The sequence below is a fragment of the Electrophorus electricus genome, chromosome 17 (genome assembly GCF_041902795.1).
Source record: "Electrophorus electricus isolate QZ-2024a chromosome 17, ASM4190279v1, whole genome shotgun sequence".
NCBI lineage: Eukaryota > Metazoa > Chordata > Actinopteri > Gymnotiformes > Gymnotidae > Electrophorus > Electrophorus electricus.
The window spans coordinates 21,779,910-21,797,375 of NC_137513.1; the positions used below are offsets into that span (position 1 = coordinate 21,779,910).

The following is a 17,466-nucleotide window of genomic DNA, read 5'->3' on the forward strand; positions in this document are numbered from 1 at the left end:
AAGCGCAGCAGCAGCAGCAGCAGTAAACATCATTACGTCTAGAGCTGCCGCAGCAGTAATAAATATCCTTATAATTATCTGCACGAATGTGATGCATCTAGTGTTCATTGTTAATTTGTTGTATTTGGGTGGGAAGATAGTTACACACACGATGCAAATGCTTTTTGACAAGTCAGCTGCGCATATATATATATATATATATATATATATATATATATATATATATATATATATATATATATATATATTATATATACACACACACACACACACAGCAATGAGTTTTAGTGCTGAGTGGATTGGGTCAGTATTACAAATAAATAAATCCCTAAATCATTATAATCCCAAATCAGTTCCAAGAGACAGCATCGCACTAAAAACCTAACAATGGGAGGGACACTTATTTAGAAAAAAAAGTACCCACCATCTTCAAATACCTCATATTAATCAAAGAAAATACTTTAATAACATTTTACCTGAGGGCTTGTTACAGTACCTTCTAAATGGTGTTAAAATATCCATGATTCTGCAGAAGCTTAAAAAAGAGGTGAAAAAGATCAAAAACACTGTGACTCAAAAAAGACAAGTTTGTAGAGTCCATCTAAAAATGGTTTTATTTAACAGGGGAAAGGCACGTCCACAGAGTCTTTTAAAAGGAACACCTTGCTCCTGAAATTCTAGCTGATTGAAAAATAAAACCCCAAAATTTTTTTAATAAAAAAAAATATTACAAAAACTAGACCTCTTCCTTATAGACTTTCTATTGCTTTACAGATGTCCAATTTATCAATATTAACAATTTCACAATTACTTCAATGATCACATCCATTTGTTGTTGTTGGGCACTCTGCTCATGGAATATTCATAATGCTAAACCTAACAAAACAAAGACTACACAAAGAGACATACAAATCTGAATATCAAAAAGCATTCACCAGAACTCTTAAAATTTTATAAACACTTACATGACAATATTAAAAATGTTTTACAAGTCAGAAAAAAAATTCACATCTTCAAGTAACAAAAGTGTACATGTCATCAGATTTTTTCTGTACATGTTGCTTGGAAAGGTGCCCTCTGCATTTATGAGGAGACTCACAGGAGTTCATCACAATGTCCACAGTCATAGGGAGTTCAAATAGACTCAGCATCTTCTGGATAGTCTCCCGTGGAACCCCATGCTTAGTCCGCCTGTTCAAATTCAAGAAATCCCTTTTTTTTTTTTTTTTAATGTACAGAAATGTCGGTAGCAATTGCACACAAAAATGAACTTAAAACTGACTGCCTTTAACTACCCTTGCTCAAAGCGAAATTTGATACATGAACCCGACCACTCCATAAGCAACTGGACAGTGGCAATTTGGGGTGCTTTGGTTCAGTGCTAGTTACAATGATATCATATGGCAGAAGCACTTATTTACTTCAGCACACTGCATTTGAAATTAAACCATGACTGTGACATTAAGTTGCAGAATGCCAGATTTGAATGAGAGTGCTCACTATTTTCGGATGTTTCAGGCAGGGTGACTGACAAAAGCATGCCTCTCCATGCCTCTCCTTCAAGCCACTATATTCTTTCAAGCCAAAGTGCTACCAACTGAATTTTGATTGGACCCAATCAGTTAATATGCTTCTGTATGCTTCTCATCCTGCGGCTTCCTTCGGTCGTTGGCTTCATTAACATTTCCATGCAACCATGTGTCACAGAGCAGGTGAGACTCAATGGCTCAGTTTACTCTGGTACACGCCTCTGAGTGATTTGGTTTGATTAACCTCATTATAGGCAACTGTACCAACCCTGATTTCTTTGATCTTACTGTACATTGCCAAATTATGAAAATCTATATCTATAATCAATTCCAGTCCTTTTATACATTAACTAAAGAGACACATACACACAGCTGGCCTAGAAACAGCTGAGCAGAATTTACAATTACTTATGGTTCATGCAGTATAGGTGTAAACACCCTTCAATCAAAACCGACCTTTGGCACTTTATCCTTAGTCCTTGTTTTATTTTTAATCCGTCGTGCTAGGGTACAGAGCCAGTACAACAAAACTGTCACTGTCAAAATATTTATAGCCGGTACGCTGAAACACGGCTGCTTAATGCAGGTTGTCACTACAGACAGAGCATGAGCATAAACATCAATAATACTGTAGGAAATATGAAAGAGTTTGACCTACATGAAGTCCCCAAGTCAAGGAGAACAGCCAAGGCAAGACAAATCAATTTCTGGAACCATAAACAGACTTACCTTTCCAACTGGTCTGGATCACATTTCCAACTGGTGTCAGGCTCAACAAACTCCACTCTATAGCCCATCTCTAAAGCCTGCAAAACACAATGAGAGTAGACACAAAAAAGTCAGGATCCAACAACGAAATATGAATGAAATGTAACAATGTGAAAATGGTACCAAAAAAGAAAAAAAGACCTAGACAACTCTTGCCATCATTCAGAAAATGCAATAACAGTCAGGTAGGACTATTGGATTCAGGTTTCTTACCATTGCAACATATGGCTTCATTTCCCAAGCCTGCACATTTGTGTTGTCAATAATAACAGGTGAACGGCCTTCCAACATGGCCTCTCTAGCTAGAAACAAAGAAACAAACACACAGCCATGACCCTTCATGAACCCCCAGTGCAGGGTCTCTTAAATTAAGCAAAATTAGGAGTCAATTTATTTTAAAAAGTTTTAATTGATCTAGCCAAAGACCTTGACTGAAGGAAATCAAAATGACCTTGTAATGTAATGGCTTGGTGATGTTTGATTTACTCTGCCCTGTGTGCATAAATGCATACAAAATTGCCATTAACTGTGGCAATTAATGAATGCCACAGCCATCCTCTTTATATATGACACATTGTGCATGAGGCAGTAATTGTTAATGACAAAGTAAAATGAGTTTGCTTAGGATGCAACTCAAAATCACAGGGAAACAAACCAACCAGTCATGAATCTACTTTTTTCTATGGTTTATGCTCTGCTTCTTTATGGGGTATCTTGTAGGCCGTGCTCCAAAATAACCGAGAAAGTACAACAGAAACCTCTGTCTGATTTTGATGAAAATCCTGTTGGCCCCAATTTAGTTTTTTAATTCATAAATTTCTCCCTAAAACAGGTGGAACTAGTAAAATAAAACAAAAGAAGTTGTGTGGTCCTGAGATCTATGACTGCCAAACCTCTCTTCTGATTCCAGTCATGGGCATCTCCAAGAACAGTGGGGTCAAAGAAGTAGCCGTTCTCTTGAAAGAAGTAGTCATCTGTACTCAGTATCAGTCCAGTGGAACCAGTGGACAGAATTTCCCTGCATAACAAATATGGTGGCATTACTAGGCTTCTGAAGGGGAAAAAAGACAGAATGACCTACAATTTAAATTCAAGAGCACGCATAAGCACATAAGTTTCATTTGTACATTTCCAGGCATGATCGCCAGATCAGTATCAATACCCGAAAGCATATTATTATAGGTGTGCTGCAATTACGAATCATTATTTGACAGTCACATTCAAATACTACAATGGCAACATCCTTTACACTAATTTTCACAACTTACTTTGCCAGGGTTGATTTCCCAGATCCTGGAAGTCCTCTCATCAGAATCAATACAAAAGCTTCATCATTATGTTGATAACGATTCTCTTCATGGTAATATTGTTCCTCATATGGCTGCCAATCATAGGAGTTTCTTTCATGCCATTCATATGCCCCTGGCTGGTTAGATGAACTAAGTCCCAAATGATAAGCAACTGGTAACTGGGTCTCTTCCCAGGAGCCCCAGCTGCTACTCTCAGAATGCTCATAGTCATTGAACTTAGGCTCAAAGTATAGATGGTGCACAGGATTCCCAGACGGCGGGGGTGGAAAGAACCGCTGTGGTTCCTGAAACTGGAATTTTTGCGGGTCCTGTAGGGGTCTAGGTGGGGCCTGCTGCCACTGACCTTGGAAGCTGTATGCATATGAGCTATCCCATGTCATATTATTGTGTGATTGAGGCCTCCATCTCCTAGAGTTTCCATAGTCCTTTCGATGCCAGCCATGACTGCGAGGAGGCGAGTAAGGCCTGTGGGCCTTTTTGAGGTCAGCTCCCCTGCTCGCTTTTCCAGGAGCTGGGTCGGCCATGGGCACGCTGGGCTGAGACGGATCTTCATTGATTCCTCTCTTTCCATCAACAGTGTCTTGGTGGTCGATCTGCTTAAGCTCTTTATAGAACTCGCTAAGCTCCTCGTCTATCGCGGACCGCGGGCGACACGGCGGACCGATGAAGGCAGCGCTGCTGAGGCTTATCTCTCTGATGACCTCTTCTTTACTTCTCCCGTGAGCACGTTGTCGGGCATCATCCCCCGAGCCTTGCTCATCGTGGTTCACCTCCACCATCTGGACACCCTCCAACTCATGCTGTGTGGGAAGCACAGTCTGAGAAGAGGCATCTTCTGAATTAGGCTCAGTGCAGGCCAATGCAGACGAACTTATCGCCTGCCCCTCTATGGCGGCCTGATTACAGACAAGCTCCTGTAGGTGATGGGGCTCTTCTACTTTTCCACTCAGAGGTGGAGAAGATATATCTGGATTGACATTAGGCATCTGGAAAGAATGATGACAACCGTGAATTCACTAATACTCTCACTTTAATCACTTTAATACTCTCAAATCAAATATTTTCACAAATGAGTCTCTGTGGAATGCAGCACACTGGGTACGTAAACAAAATACAATTTCCTGAATGGGTTAATTAGCCATAAACTAGATCAATATCTCCCCAACGAGATGATAAACAGCCACGCAGGTCGGCATTTTGATTGTAAACGATAGCTAGCTAACCTAGCTAGCCAACTTATAGATGAAGCAGCTGAAACTGTAGTCACAACCAAGTGCGGCTGCTGAGATTAAAAACAGGGAAACGTCTACAGAGACTCAGAAAAGTCTAAAGCATCTGTGTGGTGGCTGTAACCCAAGTAACTCCGCAGAAATGTGATTAGGGTGAGCTAGCCTAGCGCTAGCTAGTTAGCTAGCTAGCCTAGCCGTCTGTCTCCAGGCAGGCTAGGACAAGGAAGTAACCATTCGCACGACTAGGCAGATTTTTTACCTAACAAGTGGAAAGTCGGATAATAAACGACTGTCTTCGTGTGGAGGTTCCTTTTCAGGGGTCTGTGAGTGAAGTTAGACGTGAAGCTACCTCGCTAACGGAAGCTTCTTAGCGCCGTCAACCCACTTCCGGGGATACGGACTTAACGCGCGGGGTAGTCCCGAAGATTCACAAAGGTTGCCATGTCGGGAGAAACTACACGTGTCCAAACATTGTAGTGTGTGTCTTTGTTTTTATGGTGTGTGTTTGTTTTTAAATGAAAACTTCTTAAGCAGCAAATAGGTGGAGCTGCCAAGGAGACGTGTGGCCAACATTTACTGCACTATCTGGAAGTAAATGGGCCTAGTCATCCCAGAGCCACAGAGCCAAATGCAACAACAGCAAAGCTTCACCTCCAGATTGCCCTAAATAGTTTAGTACTTTTAGCCAAGGGCTTAACTCAGGTCAAATCTGTGTAGAGTGAGAGGAGAGACCACTGAAATAATTAAATCCCACTAAATCAAAACATATAACCAGGACACCCATATTTAAAGTATTGCAATTATAAACATACCTATTGTTTTATTTATATATATATATATATATATATATATATATATATATATATATATATATATATATATATATATATAATACATGTGTGTTTGTGTATTTCTATAGGTGTTTTTGTGTGTGAACACCATAGCACAAAACCATAAAGTGATCAGTGTCATCTTTAAAAATGACACCATTTATATCTGTACTAACCATCTTGCATGTTCATGTTTTCAGTATGTTCAGTATGTATATATATATATATATATATATATATATATATATATATATATATATATATATATATATATATATATATATACTGATTTACTGATATATACTGATTCATGCCAACATCCTCTACAAAAACAAAAAGTTCCACGCTCCAGGTTATCATCTATTATGCTTGAGACGAGGAAGAAATTCCTGTTAATAATGTAGATGAATTACTGTGTGAATTACATGAATTACATGAACAACTGTGGTTGGCTATAATTCTCTACAAAGTGGCCATCTACAAAGTATACATACTCTACAAAGCATTTAAAGTGGGCCATGAAAGTATATATATATATATATATATATATATATATATATATATATATATCCATTTACATTATTTTTCAAGTCACTGGACATTTTCTACAATAAAAATGTAGCTTTTTAAGTAGATGATAATACTTTAAGTGCAAACTAAGATTAGTTTGCACTTAAAGTATTATCATTATATGACAACAATCACAGAGAGAATACACAGATCAAAATACTTTTTAAAATAATTTATTTAATTTGTCTAGGGTACATACTGTTAAATAAAATATACACTTGTTCATGAAAATTTTTTTTATGTCTTTGAGTCAACAAAAAACATTTTATGTCACCAATGTGTGGAATACCCATTCTGACCTTCCACCACCAGAATTTGGTGAAGGCATTACCGAGCATGATTATGGCCAACCTTTTAGCATTTGGCAGATATAAATAAATGTGTACATCTACAGAACAATTGTCTTCTCACTGGTTTACCAGCCCAGGCATCAAACATTTGCAAAAAAAAAAAAAATCTGTCACCTCCTGTTGTTGGAGTTTCTCAAATGTTAGGTAGCTATTGTTTCAAGTCATCCATGTTGCTGGATCTTAGCAGTTCAGCAGAGAATTTGCTCTCATGATGCGAATGACTTTCTGTGCACTGTAGTTGTACTCGAACTGCACTTGATCGTGGTACAAGTACAAGTATCCTGTTTGAAACAAAAAGGGGAGCGTAAGGAACATTTCATGAGAGGTTGTGATGGACATAATCTTTAACTATTTGTGGTTCATTCCAAATAAATCAAACAATGTTACATCTCATACAGCCACAATATTAATATGACCAGGATTATACCGTAGTGGTAGGCAGCAGCATCTATTTCATCCCCTATCCCAGGGAAGTCGACTTCAATGGATCTTGGGTATCCGCTATCCATTGCACCTCTCTGTTCATTGTAACTGTGGATGACATATGATTCAGTGAGCTCTAATCTCTATGTGCCGCCTAATCAATTTAATCTTTTAGCATTACCTTTACTTTCGGACATCAATCATGTAGCAGCACAGCAATCTTTACCATACAGACATTGAATTTTTCATTTTCGTAGTTAAGCCGGTCAGCATACCTCCAGTAGTCCTCATCTGTGAAGAGCAGAGTCTTGCCTGTGTCTCTGATGTATACTGCAGCATCTATTTTGCGGATGGATTTGGGAAGGCCCAACTTGTGGATGTATTTTGGGTATCCTTCCACCACATTGTAACCATTGAGAGCCCACATTTTGATTCCTTGTAACACATTCAACAATGAGAGTCACGTCTTTGAAGTGAAGGAGAATAACAAAAATCTCACTCGTCATTATCATTGTTACTGTTTTCATCGTTAACATTATATATATATTTTGCATAGTATATCCCAAAATAAACACAAACCACGGAATATGATGACCACATCTTTCTCTGGGTTCTCATAAGCTGCATCCACTTTGCCTGGGATTTCTGGCCATGTGGATTTAATGAGGTTTTGCTCTGGCTCCACAACCTGCGGATGCAGCCGCCAGTAAAAGCTGCCAAATGCACAGGAACCGTGCTCAGAATGATTACTGAGACAACTAGCAAGAAGCAGAAATAGTCCCAAGAGCACCTAGTTAAACAAGGGTTAGGCAGTTTTCAAGATTCCAGTGGGCATACCTGTCTTTGAAAATGATGGTTTCTCCACGGAGTTCTGTCACAGCGTCAATGGTTAGCATGGGGTCACATTTGTTTGGTGCCTCAGGCTTGGGTTTGACTTTCCTGTGATCGGGGTTAAGACCTGTGAATCCCCCAAAAACACAAACAGAAACAGCTTGTATGTTGCAGACCCCATCAACAAAAACATCAGAAAATGGCATGTTTCCATATTATTTGAATAAGAACCACCTATTTACCATAGAGGGATTGTATGCCTTTGATGTCGTCTTCAGACAGAGGGAAACCACGGCTGTATGAGTATACTGGGTACATCAGTGCCCCGGGATCAGAAGAATGAGCCATCCCAAGGGCATGACCGAATTCATGAGCCGCAACTAAGAACAGGTTGAATGCTACAAGGGAAGCAATCAGAAAAACCCATCAACAGAAATCTCTTTTTCAGAACTAACATCAGCTACAGGTAGCACTGTAACACATTTGTTCTTTTCTAACAACCATGAGCGACTACTGCTGGACAACATGGTACCATGTGAGTCTTTTGTCCATGTTTCGTCCTCATCGAAGTGTGTGTCACCACCAATGCCGTTTCCTGGAGGATAGGCGTGGGCAAGCAGCCCCTCTGGACCATCAAATGGATTGAAATCTCCATGTTCTGTCATTCGGGCAGCAAAATAGAACCCAATATATTTGGACCTGAGAGCATTCAGAACCAGATATGAGAGAAACTCCTGATCCTGTCACATCCTGTGAGGTACCATACCTTTCCTTCCAAAGCTGATCATGATGTCCGCGTCTCCTTCGCGTAGCTTCTTAAATTTCAGAGGGGTCACTTTACTCCAGACATTCAAGGCGTTGTGGACAGCTTGGTCCACATCTTCCTTCTCCAGATCTGGGGTGTAGTTCGTTATCCTGAATATGAATCAACAGCAGTTGGTTAAAAAAACAACAACGACACGGATTTACCAGTTATCATACAACAAAAGAATTAAGAAACCTGAACGTGATGATGCTGTTTTGCCATTTGAGGTCCCTGGGGAAGTGGTTGTATTCTGCTGCATCAGGCACACCACATCTGGCCTTTTTCATGAGCTCCAGTGTGTTGTCGTCCAGCTGTCCAGTCACCTCAAGCCTGAAGAATGATTGCATCTCACGGATCTTCTCATGCATCACATCCGATGTCTTGGTTTTTCCTTGGAGACCAGCTTGCATGCCATAGTACCGCTTGAGATATTGCTAAGATCACAGTTTTGAAACGAAATGAAAATCATGGTTTAGAAATAATTAGGGTTTGTTTTGTGTATGAAAAAGTGATGAGTAAAGAAATGCCTCTCTAAATTCTATAAAATACTAAAAGCATGTGCTCCATTAGTGGACTACCTACTTGTGCTATTTTTTAAAATTTGACATAATTTCTGTACATTGTTTATGCATTTGAGACAAATACATAACGTATACATAGTGTGGCAAGACTAACTGAAATAACAAAGACAATCAAACTGTCCAAAACCCTCTTACCTCTGCTAATAGCCGCTTGTCTGTCTCCTCAGTAGGCAAAGGCTTTGCACAAGAGTGTACCACAGCCAGAAGCAGCACAACTACGGCAGTGATCTCCATGGTGATTGCGCAGCTCCGTGCTGGGAATAGCTGGGACGAGGGCTTTATACTGTCCTGAGTTCTCAGGAATATGTTATGATTCATGTAAAAGTACCCCAGTCACTTCCTTCTAGGACGATCCTGGAGAAGTGCATACAACAGTATATATGCGGTTTTCAGGGGTTTTTAGGGGGTTTTTTTCTCAGACTTTTTTTTATATATATATAAATTATAAATATAGCTGGCTTTGAATTAAAAACAAATAAAAAAAGTGACCAAAAAAAAGAAATAATGTTTTGTAATGGCTTAAGCTGAAACGTTGATAGCAATTGCAAAAATCCTCTGTGGACACTCGTCAGATGGTTTTAGACAGACACTCGTTAGACTAACTCCAGGCTGATCCTGATCCCATCCTTATGTCTAATAATAATCATTCCAGACAGAACGGGCACGCGTGACTGTGAGGCAGCGACGTGCTGCTTTGAGCAATCGCTGCTGTATGATCAGGTCAGCAGTTCAAACCCAAAAAAGCTACATCAGAACTGTGTAAAAGGGCAATTGATTTGTAGTTTCATTGTACGATTTATCTAAGGTGATTGATTACGGTGATTTTTAGGTTTTCTTCTATGTGCACATGCTGATGCCCCAGTTTTTCAACACTTTATATGTGAACAACAATGAAAGAAAAAGAAAAAACCTCTTAAGGGACTTTTGATGATTGTGCAACCGGTACAAATACTCTTCAGCAGTGAAGAAGCTGCATCTCCTTCCGCCTTTTCATGTGGTCAGGCCTGCAACTATTTACAAACTCAAGGAAGCATGAGGATAAAGATTTAAACCACATGTGAATCTTTTACACGTTAAGGTTTATCATTTGATGATGTTCTTCATTTGGTTTTCACTTATTCTTTGTGAAAATTAAGTTGTTTATTAATCTGGACTGCCCAAAGAGATACAACACAGTGATCCAAGCAAGGGCAAGATTTTTTCCACTGTAGTGCATGCTAAGTGCTATAATGTAAGGGGCAAAATTCCTGGATTTGAACTATCAATTTGCAACAACCTTAAATTTAGAAGGCATGCATTGTAAACAGAAAAACAAGCACGGATACACACTTAAGAGACCAACTTTGCTCCACAAGGAAGCATGGTTGTTTTCAAGATTAGAGGATAAGATGCACACATGGACTGCAGCACACTCACACACACACACACACACACACACACACATGCAATTAATATTGCTCTATTTTATGCATACTGTTGAAGTAGTTATTAATCTAGGTATGAATGAATGAATGAAATCCTTCATTGTACCTTCAGGAACTCTTTTATAATGTTTAAACTGATCTCATCTGTGACACATCCATGATGCACACAGATGCTTTAAAAAGCTGCTTCACGAGAACGTTTACAGTTTACTTTTGTCTGGTTTTATGCTGAAGCGAGCAGACAGATGTTGTCATTTCCTCTTTCATTTGAGTCATACGCGTTTTGCAACTAACTTGTAATTTGTTTATCGAGTTGTTCATGTTTTGCTTTTAATTTCAGGTCTGCTTTCTGACAACAACAATGATTTTTGTCGTCAGATTTTAATATAAAAATAAAATAATCATCCATTTTTAATTTTTTAATTTCAATTTTACAAATGAAAGTATAAGGACCAAAAGTACACAGAGATTTATTTTAATTTATTTTATTCAGTATCAAGCTTGTCAGCAGAAGCCATGTGTCCCACGGCAATATTTTTGGCTTTAAAAGGATGAAAACAGAAACTGCTTCACTAGTTACATGTTCCCTGCCATCTTTACCAAGATAGCTATCTTTCTTAGTCCCAGATTATTCATGATTCTGTTCTACTTGGTTCAGTATTACAAATGAGTAATTCCAACAGACATGTAATTCATGAAAATAACTCACATCTTACCTCTTACATTGTGTTTACATTTTGTAAATTTATCAAAATGTTTAATGCCGCTGAAGCCTTACTGTGGCTCCTGAAACTAATCGGAATCTGTCTAGGTTAAGCAGTAATCAAAGCTGAACTGGAACTGAACAAATACTTGCAACAAACAAACAAACAAACAAACAAACAAATAAACAACAACATTAATTCCTTCCTTCCTTCCTTCAGTCAGTCAGTCAGTCACTCAGTCAGTCAGTCATAGAGTGTCCATCAGGTTTCTGGTCGTTCACACGTCGTGCTGTAGGGGGCAGCTTTGCGCCCTGGGCTGCTCAGGCCACCCAAAAGCGAAAGAAGAAGAAGAAGCAGACGCGACCACGCTGCGGCTTCCTTCCTTTCTCTCTTCGCTGAAGCGCGGCTCCGACGTGGCGAGGTGAGGGTTTGCTGGGGTTGTTTGGTAATAACTGTCATTTCTCACGGTTCACCGCCGTTATAACGGACTCCGTGCATTCGTCTACGTGCAGATCTGTAGGTAGATGTCCCACTGGTCATTATAGCTGCTTGGGTTCATCTAGTGTGCATGTGTGTGTGGCTAGCAGCTAACGCTTCATACCTGCCTAACTCTCTCTCTTTAGCTTTATTATTGTCTAGTATTGTCTGTTATTACCTATTATTTTCTATTATTGCCTGTTATTGCCTATAATTGTCAATCAATATGACATTATATTGCTGCATTATGCAGGCGCAATCTGCCTTGCGGAATATTAAACCCCCCCGCCCCCCCGCTGGTCCCTGGATATAACATAACTAAACGTGACACGTTGAAGAGCTTTTTAGTCGAGTTGTTTAGCTAGCCCGCGGTAGATAATGTAAATGATGTGAGTTCTCACACACACACACACACACACTCTGGAGGGTCAACATAACCAGCTCCCTTCTGTCTGAAAGATGGCTGAAGACTGGGAGACCACACCAGCAGTCACTGAAACCCCAGAGATCAAGTTATTCGGGAAGTGGAGTACAGATGATGTCCAAATTAACGACATCTCCCTGCAGGTATGAAGACTGCGTCCCCGTATGTAGTTCCCAATTGCTTGTATATTTCACTCGATGGAGAGATGTGTGTAAATAAGAATAAAAGAAACTTTTAAGTATCATTGTGAGCAAGAGGGATCCTTTCATTGAATTTAGCTGTAGTGTCTCTGTGTGAAGTGGTCATTTTCACGGTATATTCCATATATGTAGTAACGTCCGAGTGTAATTGGACTAAAACCATTCTATTGCACAAATAGGATGTGTAAAGCACACCCAGAAAACATGATTAGAATTAGCAAATAAAGTACCTTTTCTATTCTGTAGTTTCTTGAGGAGAGTAAGCTTTGTGCATTTATATCACCTCACATCCCAGAAGTCTGAATAATGTACTGCTGAGTAACGTCCTTCCATGAAGTTTTATGAATAGCCACTGGCCTAACTGACCTCTGCCTCATGTTACAGGACTACATTGCGGTGAAGGAGAAGTACGCCAAGTACCTGCCCCACTCCAGCGGGCGCTATGCGGCCAAGCGCTTCAGGAAGGCCCAGTGTCCAATCGTGGAGCGCGTCACCAACTCCATGATGATGCGCGGCCGTAACAACGGCAAGAAGCTCCTGAGCGTGCGCATCGTGAAGCATGCCTTCGAGATTATCCACCTGCTCACAGGCGAGGTGAGCGCACCAGCCAGCACCAGTTTGGTTCTAAGCAAATGTGACTCCTGCTGTGCTTGTTGGTTGGTTGAGCCCCGAGAGCGTTGAATTGGCTTTGATTTTAGTCGATCCCATGCGCCAATTGTCCTTTTTTTCAGTTGCGCGTTAAAAAAAATTCTGCTGTGTTCGGTTTGCCATTATACTGTCAAACACGGTGATCGCTCGCTCATCCCTTTCAAAGGGTTATTGGATCATTTCCAGCCGTCACTGTGCCACTTAAGAGGAAAGGCCTCGGCATCACGCCACTACTGCTAACTCTGCATCTGTTTTCTCCAAAAACATATCCAGCCACGTTGGTTATCCAGACAGAAAAATTTCGTTTTCAGCAGATGAAATGGGTCCGGTCAGTTTGTTTTCCTGTGCCAATGCCAAAATGTGCTCTGTCAACACAGAAATCACTTTGATAATAGTGTTGCTGTTAGTAGCTATTGGTAGTGATATTTAGCTGTAGTAAATGTACATTTCTCCCCTCCCACCTCACAGAATCCCCTGCAGATTCTGGTAAACGCCATAATCAACAGCGGCCCCAGGGAGGACTCCACGCGCATCGGTCGTGCAGGGACGGTGCGGAGACAAGCTGTGGACGTGTCTCCTCTGCGCAGAGTCAACCAGGTCTCGCACCTTTCTTCACTTTCATACACTGTGCCTCTTATTCAGTGGAGGGAATTGCGACTGTATTACTGCTTGGTTGATGCTGGTTAGGAAGTTTTTTTTTTTTTCAAGCGTAGTTTGCAATAATGTATTTTTCTTCTTTCCAAAGCGGTTTTCTCCATCTGGTTTTAGGGGTTTCTGATTCCACTGTTGACGGGGTTTGCGTTATTTCCCTGCACCTTCACCTCAAACACTTCAGCATGTCGAGCCACCCTCACGCTAACCCCTTGCCTCACAACTCAACCATGAGGATGGCGATTTGTTGTCTGGGGCCGGCCACATGGTCCCCAGCACGGGAGTGCAGTTGTTGGTCCTGAAAAAAGGCACAAGGTCTTCTGTTGTCGCATCTGAACATGGGCCGCCAGTCAGTGATCTAACCACACCTCCTTTCCCCAGCTAAATGTCAGGCAACTGCTGCTGGGAACTTGGAAAATTATGGACATGGTTTTTGACGCTGTGACCACTAGGAGCCAGAGAAATCTGTCTACCTTCATCAGACTGCTTCTGTAAAAACACTGGCAGAACCTTTTCAGGCTTTTTAAAGTTGGTGTAATGACAGGTGGCTTGCATCGCTAGCGGGCTGCAACTGGAAAGATGCCATGAGAGGGGATCTAATCAGTGCTCGTTAGCCTGATGCCCCTGAGGTGGGCCCACCCTGTATAACAGCTTCACAAAGGATACAAGAAGTCTTACTGTGTGCAACGTGTACCCAAAGATTGCCAGTAATCGTTGTTTTCAAAGTATGAGATTCCCCACTTGTCTTTCTCGCCTGTTCTTTGAGGAGCAGGTGTTGTGCTTCTTGTTCTGTCTCACCTATAAAGTGGTGATTAGAGTCTGGGTCCCCTGGCCTGGGTGCACCCTGTGCGTCCCTGGTCCAGGCAAATCTAGTGGGGCTTTCATCTGGTCATTTTTTAGTTAGAAGAGGCTGGGGGTTTGCTCCCCTCTGAAACTCTTCCTGTCTGGTCGGGTGAGCCTCCAGCTCCCTTTCTGCTCTAGCTAGGTCATTCACGCCCACGTTCCCCGTCACCTTCGCAGTAGCGGAGCTGGTGGAGCTGTGTGCTCTTAGTTCTACACTCCTTCAGTTCAAACCTCGTCTCTGCTGCCCGGTTTCCTTTTCCATTCCTTGTCTATTCCTTTGCTCCACCTTCTTTACGTTTGGGGTTCGTCTGGAAGGTCCTGCCCTCCTAGAGTGGCCAGCAGGGGTGCAGGCTGTCGGGGTGCTTTGTCCCGATTTATCCTGACAGCCCTGCTGTCCTGTTCAAGCAACATGCTTTCAGATATTGAATTACTAATCAACGTCCGTAAACACGATGACAGGCGACCGTCTTGTGAAGTATTAAATCAGCAAGTCAGACATTTACATTTACGGCATTTAGCGGGCACTCTCTTATCCAGAGCGACTTACAAAAGTGCTTTGTCTTTTATTCATAGAATTTACTCATAGAATAATCAATCAATAGTTTTAGGTTTTTCTACAGTTCCTTGCAGGCTACTTGTGTTTTCAAAGGTAAAGCATAAATATGTGCTAATATCAATAAGTTTTAACTGTCCAAACCTGGGACTGCTTACCTAAGGCAGTATCCTGTACCATATTGCCGTGTTGTGTTTTCAGGCTATCTGGCTGCTCTGCACTGGTGCTAGAGAAGCAGCCTTCAGGAACATCAAGACCATAGCGGAGTGCCTTGCAGATGAGCTCATCAACGCTGCCAAGGTGAGGCACAGCGCCCCCAGCACAGCGGCATGTTTGGCTCTACACGCATGTCGTTTGCACGGCTAAAACAGGAGCATTTTAACGCAGCGTGTTCCTGACGGGTCGTCTGGACCACCAAGACACAGCCACGCTCCCACAGAATGATTTGATGTTTTAATTGGCAGTAAAAGGATAAATCCACTGGAAATGTTTTGTACAGTATAGAGGCTTGGTTTAAAGAAAGGCAAGTAAATTGGCAGTTTTATGGGGAATGTTCAAATGCTTAATGAAATTAATTGTTCCATTAATCTTTTTCTCATTTTCTTTTAGGGCTCATCCAACTCTTATGCCATTAAGAAGAAAGATGAATTGGAGCGAGTGGCCAAGTCCAACCGTTAAACTTTGCGCAAAGTGAAGTTAAATAAAGAAATTCAGTGTTGTCTCATCTTTGGAAGCTGTTTGGTTACTGAAGCAGTTGTCCTTGTATAACTGTTTTTGAATACTAGGGGGCGTTATCTAGATGTTGACTAGATGTTACCCATGTAGGGTGGTGTAATCCGTTTGGTATAACTAGTTTTGAATAGTGCACCTTCAGATTTGGTGTTCATGTTGAATATTTGTATTTCCAAAATTGTTTTAAAAATGACGCTATATTCAGTTGCTTTGTGTGAAAGGTTCATTATTGTGGTGACTTGCTTAATTATATGAATGTCAGTACATCAAATCTGAAAAGGGATGCATATTTATTTATTTAGTTTTTAAATGAAGATGTCTGAGTCCAGAAGGGGAGACATGATTGACATCCTCCTCTTTCCAACTTGTATATTAATGAGCAAATTTATAGTTGTGGAGACTTGAGAAACCAGGGGCTATTAGCTTTACTATGCAATGATTTCTATCAGATATTTCTATGCATAAGTCAACTGAAATTCCTACATGTTGGCTGTTTCTTTGGCTACAGTACCCCTGCAACGCTGTATGACTTGCTGAGGTGGTAAAACATGCTTTAAATTACACATTGGAGTGGGTACGTTTGGACTGTTTGAAAGTGGAGGGTATATACTACTTACATGGAAGTGGTTTCTAAAAGATGGAGAAATGCAGACTTTATTACTGGGGATTGAAGTTGAAACCTGCTGGCAGTTGATCGTTTCATAGATTCCACATACCTTTACTGTGTTCTGATACATTAATTGACTTTCAAAACAACCTGGATCACATTCTTCACCAGGAAATTGTAAATCCAGTGTGAAAAGAAGTGTACTCCGGTCATTGTAGAGGAGTAATGGAAACACGTTTACAGTCACAAAGAATATTTACTACATCATGTAACTGCATCGGGTTTTGAGTGTTCAAACCATATACTCTGACCATATATACCTGACTGGGTGACAGCAGCTGAAAAGCAGCGTAAGCTCTCTCTGCTGCCCCCTGGAGGATGGCTACGATACAACTCTTAGCTCTGTCCCTTTTCTATAGAGGCTGGCTAATATATAAGAAGTGGCAGTGAAAAGGGGATAATGGTGTTCTGTTTCCTCTTTGGTGCACAGGAGGGAGACAGAAATGGGTGACATGGAGTGTAAATGTCATTTCCATCTACACATAGACTAATACATAAAAAACATCCAATCTGGATCGTGTAGTCTTGTGGAGGAAGCCAGTCGACTCAGCAGAGGCAAAGTGCAACTGGGCTCACTGGTGTCTGTTATTAGGCGTGTCTGGCAGGCATGACGCTAATAGATGTTTAATCAGATAAACGACATAAAAAAGTTTAGCTTTTGAAGCTCCATCTGAGAAGCCTACAGGCAGATTGGTCTTTAAACATCATTTATATATGCACAGAAAGGCAGCCTTGAAAAATAAACCAAAATGCAAAAGCAGACTCATGACGCACTCACAATGTGGTCGTGGTGACCAGTCAGCTCAGCCCACAGACTGTCTGTTACAGGTGTTTGTTAATCTGATGGATGTCATCACCTGTTCTTCAAATCACGCCTGCTGCTGTTCAACTACACACACACACACACACACACACAC

The 17,466-nt window shown here is 41.0% G+C and overlaps 3 protein-coding genes across 11 annotated transcripts; 1 reads left to right on the top strand and 2 right to left on the bottom strand.

Moving 5' to 3' along the window:
- Positions 1-596: 596 nt before the first annotated feature.
- On the bottom strand, positions 597-5,234 carry n4bp2l2 (NEDD4 binding protein 2-like 2). 8 transcript variants are annotated; one of them, XM_081700556.1, is made up of 7 exons: positions 5,096-5,234; positions 3,566-4,593; positions 3,191-3,348; positions 2,511-2,599; positions 2,259-2,335; positions 1,986-2,032; positions 1,055-1,191 (listed from the first exon to the last, which is right to left on the bottom strand). In XM_081700556.1, exons 2-6 carry the CDS (start codon positions 4,591-4,593, stop codon positions 2,020-2,022), a joined length of 1,365 nt encoding a protein of 454 aa, XP_081556682.1. In that variant the 5' UTR covers positions 5,096-5,234; the 3' UTR covers positions 1,055-1,191; positions 1,986-2,019. The 8 variants fall into 8 exon arrangements, 6 of the variants coding, with proteins under 6 accessions (XP_026874025.2, XP_081556680.1, XP_081556681.1 ...); XM_027018224.3 differs by lacking the exon at positions 1,986-2,032 and having other exon boundaries at positions 597-1,191; positions 3,191-3,315; XM_081700554.1 differs by lacking the exon at positions 1,986-2,032 and having other exon boundaries at positions 597-1,191.
- Positions 5,235-6,393: 1,159 nt separating this feature from the next.
- On the bottom strand, positions 6,394-9,473 carry mmp13b (matrix metallopeptidase 13b). The gene is made up of 10 exons (XM_027018216.3): positions 9,362-9,473; positions 8,841-9,079; positions 8,607-8,755; positions 8,373-8,498; positions 8,083-8,238; positions 7,847-7,967; positions 7,589-7,722; positions 7,285-7,444; positions 7,014-7,117; positions 6,394-6,867 (listed from the first exon to the last, which is right to left on the bottom strand). Exons 1-10 carry the CDS (start codon positions 9,458-9,460, stop codon positions 6,767-6,769), a joined length of 1,389 nt encoding a protein of 462 aa, XP_026874017.2. The 5' UTR covers positions 9,461-9,473; the 3' UTR covers positions 6,394-6,766.
- Positions 9,474-11,658: 2,185 nt separating this feature from the next.
- On the top strand, positions 11,659-15,874 carry rps5 (ribosomal protein S5). Of its 2 annotated transcripts, none has more exons than XM_027018221.2 (6): positions 11,659-11,775; positions 12,291-12,398; positions 12,840-13,049; positions 13,572-13,700; positions 15,352-15,450; positions 15,760-15,874. In XM_027018221.2, the coding sequence occupies exons 2-6, from the start codon at positions 12,291-12,293 to the stop codon at positions 15,826-15,828; spliced, it is 615 nt and encodes a 204-aa protein (XP_026874022.1). In that variant the 5' UTR covers positions 11,659-11,775; the 3' UTR covers positions 15,829-15,874. The 2 variants fall into 2 exon arrangements, with proteins under 2 accessions (XP_026874022.1, XP_026874023.1); XM_027018222.2 differs by lacking the exon at positions 11,659-11,775 and adding an exon at positions 11,846-11,870.
- The last annotated feature ends 1,592 nt before the right edge of the window (positions 15,875-17,466 follow it).